The sequence below is a fragment of the Bos mutus genome, chromosome 4 (genome assembly GCF_027580195.1).
Source record: "Bos mutus isolate GX-2022 chromosome 4, NWIPB_WYAK_1.1, whole genome shotgun sequence".
Classification (NCBI taxonomy): Eukaryota; Metazoa; Chordata; class Mammalia; order Artiodactyla; family Bovidae; genus Bos; species Bos mutus.
The window spans coordinates 48361188-48368259 of NC_091620.1; the positions used below are offsets into that span (position 1 = coordinate 48361188).

Below are 7072 nucleotides of genomic sequence, written 5' to 3' on the forward strand. Positions count from 1 at the left end.
GATGTTGAGTACAAGAAAAATGGTAGCAAATCCAGAGGGGCTGGAAAAGGAGGCAGGGTGTTCTCCCCTCCCCTAATTAGGAGGACTCTGTAATCAGATCAGTGGGGCAAGAGCATGTGATTTTGGCCACTCTGGGCCCAGCACCCCTCAAAGCTCCCAGGAAGGACAACTTTCAACATGTGGAAAGAAAGCAACACTCTGGAAATGGAATAGGCTGTGTCCCAGTCCAGATACTTGCCCCTGCCCACAGCATACCTCAAAAACCTTCACAGCTCAGTGTAGGGGTGTTAAAGAACTGGGCCAAGCCTACCCCTCTCCAAACACAGGTATCTGCCATATGCCTCAGCTCCCTTCCTCTCAGTGACCTACAAGGTTGGACTACTAGGTCCTGCTAGGGGCCCAGCTCAACCAAGTGAGTAGTTTCCATAGTTCCCTGAGCCTAGTTAAGGTTAATCTCACCTCTCATCTGTTCAGTTGGAATCAAAGACTGAGATCTCTTCCAGTTCCAATACTGAGACCTCTAATATGACTAAAATAGCCAACTTAACCAAAGCTTGAGCAAGTTAATCTCTTGCTGTTTTGAAAAACTGTCAATGATGCATCACTTACCACACACTGGCCTTATCATTATGTATGTGTGGAAAGATATGGTACATAACAAGATTACTAGTCAAGTTTCTAAAAACCTAGACATGTTTACCCTTTGAGAAATAGAACGTACCTGTTTAGCTTTCTGAATGAACCAAGAAAGCCTGGGGTTATGACCAGTTTCCAAATAACTCAATCTCCAAATAAGACAACCTGGAATCCAAGTGTTACTAAACAAGTGGAAATCTAATTTCTTGTATTATACTTCTGAGTATGTGAACACCATGTCAATGGTCTGGGGAACAAAAAGAAATGCAGCCAAAGATCAGTGTGTACTTCTGCACTGAAAAGTGTTAGTTGCTCAGTCATGTCTGACTCTTGAGACCCTATGGACTGCCAGGCTCCTCTGGTCATGGAGTTCTTCAGCAAAAGTACAGCAATGGGCTACCATTTCCTTCTCCAGGGGATCTTCACGACCCAGGGATTGAATCCGGGTCTCCTGCGTTGCAGGCAGATGTTTTACTGTCTGAGCCACCAGGGAAGCCCTGAATTAACTATAGGAACTTATAATTACTAGAGGCCCTTATTGAATATAACTGGCCTAGAACACAATTCTCTGCCAACACAGGCCTTAGTTGACTTAGGAAGCACAGAAATCAGTCAATTTCCTGGTCTCCATGTGTTCCCACACTGGTGCAGAACTCTCTTAGAAGCTAACTGCTACACTGACCTGGATACCACCTGAATTATAGCAGGCTTCTGCTTCCCCAAATTGTTTTTGCCCATGTTTTCAGACTATCTTCTTTGCTTTTTCACACTTCTCCAATGACTGAAAATAAGATTCACAAGTTACACAGTGCTCTATCAGGCCTTACAGACCTAAATAAACATCCCCATCACTTTTGACAAGGCCTTCTCCCAGTTCCCTTACTGTCACGAAAATGGCTCTCACCACTGGTACAGACTTATTTCCCACACTGAGAATTTCTCTCAGTATTCTTTATGGCTTAGTTCAAGTTCACCATTCCATAAAATTTCTAGGGACTACACTAAACATGTATGACACAAACTGTGTATGAATAATTTAGCACATAAACTATAACCATACGCTGTACATACTATAACACTATGATCAGAAAGTCTTCTTTCTACATTTGGCATAAATGTTGCAGTGCTCATTCTGGCCAGAGAAACTGAGTGGTTGACTGAGGTGTTGTTCTAGGGCAGGCTGTCCTAAAAGACCAAGTAAACACGATCTACTATTATGACTAGCAATAATGCTGCCTGTTTGGGCTACTGTATTTTTCAACCATTTGGTATGCCATTAAATCAAGTTAGAAAAATCATGATCTGTGACTTTGTTTTTTAATTCTGAAGCCTTATATCAGACAGTTTACAAATTTGAGCTAATGATATAGCCCCTCTAATCCTGCTGAGTTGGCAAAAGCATGATTACCAACCACCATATACAAGTAGTTCTACAGTTGCATTTCTGAATTCCTGTTTAAGACAACCTTGAATTATAACTTAGTCTGACTTTGTGAAGAATTAACAAGAAAAGTTTGTTAACATATCTTGTCACAGGGAATTTAAAAAGCATCTGATCTTAAAGATCATCTACAGAATGTGAGGTGCTAAATACGCTTTATTTGATGCTATACATAAACCACACTAAAATGCCTTTCATTAAAAGGCTAAATTTTAGATAGAGAATTTTAATTAAATTGGCATAGTTTATAAAACCAAAAAGATAAAGTGGACTTTGTCAGTGTATTTTCAATCCTTGCCTTAACAGGCTAATGAACACAACTTGAAACACATGTGACTCCTCCTCTGTTTATGAGACAGTGAAGGCACCTTTTCAGTATTTAAATATATTAATATAACCAGTTATAGAAATCTAAATATAAAACCAATCTCTTATAGGTTTTGAGAAGCAATGCACCATCTCCCTAAAAAGTTTAATATTCCTTATTCAAGTTCAATCATCTCTTTAGAATGGGAAAAATGATAGTACTTGTTGAACCGGAATTACTATCAAAATTAAAAAGCTGACCATATTCGTTTAACCACAAACCAATCTTATTTAAATCAGGACTGTCCAAAAGAATTATTCCATCAGCCGTTCATGATCTGAATTCTAGTATATGAGTCAATTTAAATATGGTACACATAAAAAGTCATGAGACACTTCTGATTCATAATAAATAAGGCAGTGGCCAACTATTACTCATTGGTAGCTTTTTTGAGATAAGCTATCAAGTCTTCCCTCTCTCCCTTCTTCTTAATGCCAGCAAAGATCATCTTTGTTCCAGGGATGTACTTCTTGGGATTCTCCAAGTACTCCATCAGCGTCTCCTCTCCCCAGGTGATACCTAAACAAGGAAGGATATATTGTTAAGCGTGTCACACTCCTGAAACAGTGTTTACCATAGGTTACATTCATACAGTTTGTGCTTGTGTTAGTTAACAATTCCCGCTCTTACCTTTGTTCTTATTGGCATCTGTGTAAGAGAATCCAGGAGCCTGACCTGTCTTTCGTCCAAACAGACCATGGAGGTTTGGCCCAGTCTTGTGCTTGCCTCCCTTTTCCACAGTATGGCACTGGGCACACTTTTGAACAAAAATCTTCTTGCCCTTCTCAACATCACCCATTTTTAAATCTAAAAATGAAAGATTCAGATTAGTAATATTTTCTCCAAATACAGTAGATTCCAATCATCAACCCCAGTCACTGACACCAAACTTGAATAACAGGTTGAATTTTGTCTTACTTAGTTCACTTGCAACAGATTCTTTAATACCAAAAACACTATCTGGAAGAACTTCCTTGAAAAACACACCTCTGTGAATATCTCTGCACGCTCAATCACTAAGTGTGTCTGATTCTTCATGACCCCATGGACTGTAGCCCACCAGGTTCCTCTGGCCATGGGATTTTCCAGGCAAGAATATTGGGTGGGCTTTTCCTCCTCCAGGGGAGCTTTCTGACCCAGGGATTGAACCCACATCTCTGGCGTCTCCTGCACTGGCAGCTGGATTCTTTACCACTGAACCACTTGGAAAGCCCCTCTGTGTGTATAAGTGCCAACTAAAACTTGGCACTTGCCATCAGCCTATACAAGGATTAAGGCACAAGTGGCTGCAGTCGCTGAACTTCAACACATTCTGAAAGGATTTCAGGGTGGAGCAGGAATGAGGCACTCTGGGCTCTGAGTAAACTGGCAAAACTGGCCTTCAGCTAGATCTTTCCAGGTGAAGATTTTATGAGCCCAATTCTTCCATCTCCTTATTATCTAGAAAAGCACTAAAATCTTTAACGGTGGTACCTGTTCCTGCTGACCAGCAGCAAACCTCTGGTAAAAGTGGGTTTGAATTGTACAGTACTCCCATTCATGAAAATCATACAATACTGACATCCCCCCCCCCACCTCTTCAGAGCAGTTTTCTCATCTTCTAGGACATACTCATCGTTTTGCCCCAAAGAAAACTTAACTCACAATTCTCATGTGCATTTTTTTCCCAGTTGACGTAAGTGATGAAAGGTTAGAGGTCAGGAAAGCAAAGTGGGAATCTAGTTCAAAGCCATGTCAAAAGATGACACCAAGGTCACGCAAAGTCACAAATGCAATTAGGTTGAACTGCGATATTAAATCCAAGCCATCAAAATTCCAACTTTTAAGGCCTCATTATTTGTTCATACAATTTAAAGCCACTGCTCTCTAAACAGAAGACAAAATACATTTTTACAAAAAGGGAAATCTTTCTTGATTCAGTCCGCTCAGGTCACTCTAAATTGCTTTGCTGTGGGTAGGAGGTCAGCAGCCGGCTTCGCGGTCACCCAGGGACCCCCATCATCCAGCTCTGGGATCCCCGGAAGTGACCACGAGGTCATCCATCCAGGCTTGTTTCAAGGAGACTGTGATGAAACCTACCCCCTCGGACGTTTCTCAGCAGGTTAAGGAGGAAAATGACAGGTGGCCAATAAATGACTTATTGGAGGAGCAATCGTTTCTGCTCCTTTGGAAGGAGGACGTGAAGCGCTGCGCTTCATCCCCGCACTCCCGCCCTCACCTCGGAGGAAGTCTTGTCTACCACTGCCCCAGATCAGCAGTCCCTATAACGGAGAACCGGCGTCTGCGTAAGAATCGCGACAAAGCCGCCTCCGAGTTTTCAGAACCTTGACAGACCCTACTACCTAGTTGGGGTCTCAAGCCGTAGCCCACCCGGTTCTGGCCCGGAGCAGTCTAGCTGGGCGCCACTCCCTGCCAGCTCCCTCGCCCCCGCGCGCGGGCCTCAGTCCACCCGCGCGGCCCCTATGCAGGCGCACGCATTCGTGGCTCAGTTTCCCGCCTGCTGCGGCCTCCGCGCCTGGCGCTCACCGTTCTTTCTCTGTGCGCGACCGAGAAGCTCCCGCTCACAAGCCGAATGTCCCGCTTTCTAAGCCCAAGGACACGCCGGTACGTGCCTAAGTACCGGTGTTGGTGCAACCAAACTGGCTCCGCCCTCCGGTCCCCTGACGGGCGTCCCGGCGACCGGATACGCAGTGACGAAACCGCGCCTCATTGGCTCGGGTCTCCAGGGCTGAGTGCAGACTCTGGGCGCGCGCATGCCGACTAGCATGCTTGGGGGCTACCGCGTTGAGTGCCCTTCCTTTCCGGCCTTTCCTTCCTGGCAATTACGACAGGCCATTAGAGGTACGACACCGGGGTTGTGCCGGAAGGGGCTGTCAGAAGGCCTGGCCTTGGTGTGCGTGCGTGTGCCGTCCGGGAGGGTGGAGCGGAGCCGAGTGGTGGGTCGATAGCGTTATCTTCTTGTAAGGTAACCAGTCTCGTGCTGGTTGACGTAATGCTCTTTGAGCAGTAGGTTTTGTCTGCTCGGAGGGAAACGATCGACTTGGACATACCAGAGGTCTCTTGGCTGTCATCCCTTCAGCTGGAGACTTTTATCCAGACTCGGTCGTATTTCCGCCGCTGGCGCGAGCTGCACCCAACAGAAATAGCCCGCAACCAGGAAGAGTTGGACACGAGCTCCTGACCTTGTTCTTGTTTCGCCTGCCCGCTGTAATTTTAAGTTATCTTCCAAATCGTCCCTTGATGGAGCCCTGAAGACTAGGGCAGCTGCTGCAGTTGAGGCAGAGACTGGATTATAGTTCTGGCCCCTCGCCTGCTGGCTTCTTTTTTACCACGTGCTTTTCTACATGTGCTTCTCGCGTTTGTGTGCAAAAAGAGCAAGGGATGTGTGCAACCAGAATCCAGAAAGAAACATTTTTACATGCCTAGCGAATCTTTGGAACTCTATAGAGGATTTGCATTCCATCTAACCTAGGTGAAGCTCATGTTCAAGCAAGCTGATGTGGTTGGAGTCGTTAGAAATGCAAGGGACTTCTGGCGGTCCAGAAGTTAAGACTCCACGCTTCCAACGCCGGGAATGCGGTTGGATCCCTATTGGGAGGACTAAAATCCTACATGCCTGCACGGCAAGGCCAAAACCAACCAACCAACCAAACAAACAAACAAAAAACAGGTTTGATCACTACAGCTTCCAATAATCATACTTTTCCTCCACCACAAGCTCTCATTCAAGATATGCCCAGTTTTGTCACCGGGAAATTTCTCGACTCCTGTCCTTCAAATTCAGCCCCCGAGTTTGAATTTTTCCTCCTTTCCCATATTCTGTCAGACGGTGCTGTATTCATTTAGTCAAGTATTTATTGAATACATACTATTTGCCAGGCACTGTCTAGGACGGTGGAGTAAATCAGTGAGGACTTTTTCTCTGGCGGAGCTAATGTTCTAGCACCCTTCCTCCTCCCTCCAGTTAAGCGATAGATTGTTGTTTAGTTGCTCAGGTACGTGGGGCTCTTTTGGGACCACATGGACTGTAGCCTGCCAGGCATCTCTGTCCATGGGATTTCTCAGGCAAGAATACTGGAGTGGGTTGCCATTTCCTTCTCCAGGGTATCTTCCCTACCCATTCATTGAACCCCTCCTTCTTGGCAGGCAGATTCTCTACCACTAAGCTATCTGGGAAGCCCCAAGCAATAGATAGTAGTAAGTTAACCTAGATTATTACCTCAGACCCCTCTTAAACCACTGGTCCTGTAATTTCTTCTCCAGATCATCTATCTCCTTATATGAATAGATTATTGTTTTCTGTGTCCTGATTTCCCATTTTCCTGTCTTTAATCTCACACACTGCCGCCACAGAAGTGTGTGTAAAACAGAGAAGAAATCACAACACTTGAATATTCAAGACCTTTTGTGGCTTTTGGAGTGGACCAAGATAGTGTTTTAACTGTAATACTGAAGTAGGCTCATTTGACTAGCTACCCAAGTTTTTGAAAAACCGAGCTCAGTTAACACCTTGCAAATTCAGTCCATGTTTGAGGCCAAGTCCTAATGTTGCCACCCATATCTCTTCAAGGAATACTTGGGCCTTAAATAGGTATTTGCCCTAATTCAAATCTTATGTGTTTGTGGTA

The 7072-nt window shown here is 44.7% G+C and overlaps 1 protein-coding gene across 1 annotated transcript; it reads right to left on the minus strand.

Annotated features, from left to right (window-relative positions):
- Positions 1-1936: 1936 nt before the first annotated feature.
- CYCS (cytochrome c, somatic) lies at positions 1937-5125 on the minus strand. Its single transcript, XM_005902881.3, has 3 exons — positions 4971-5125; positions 3075-3251; positions 1937-2963 (listed from the first exon to the last, which is right to left on the minus strand). The coding sequence occupies exons 2-3, from the start codon at positions 3241-3243 to the stop codon at positions 2815-2817; spliced, it is 318 nt and encodes a 105-aa protein (XP_005902943.2). The 5' UTR covers positions 3244-3251; positions 4971-5125; the 3' UTR covers positions 1937-2814.
- Between the last annotated feature and the right edge of the window lie 1947 nt (positions 5126-7072).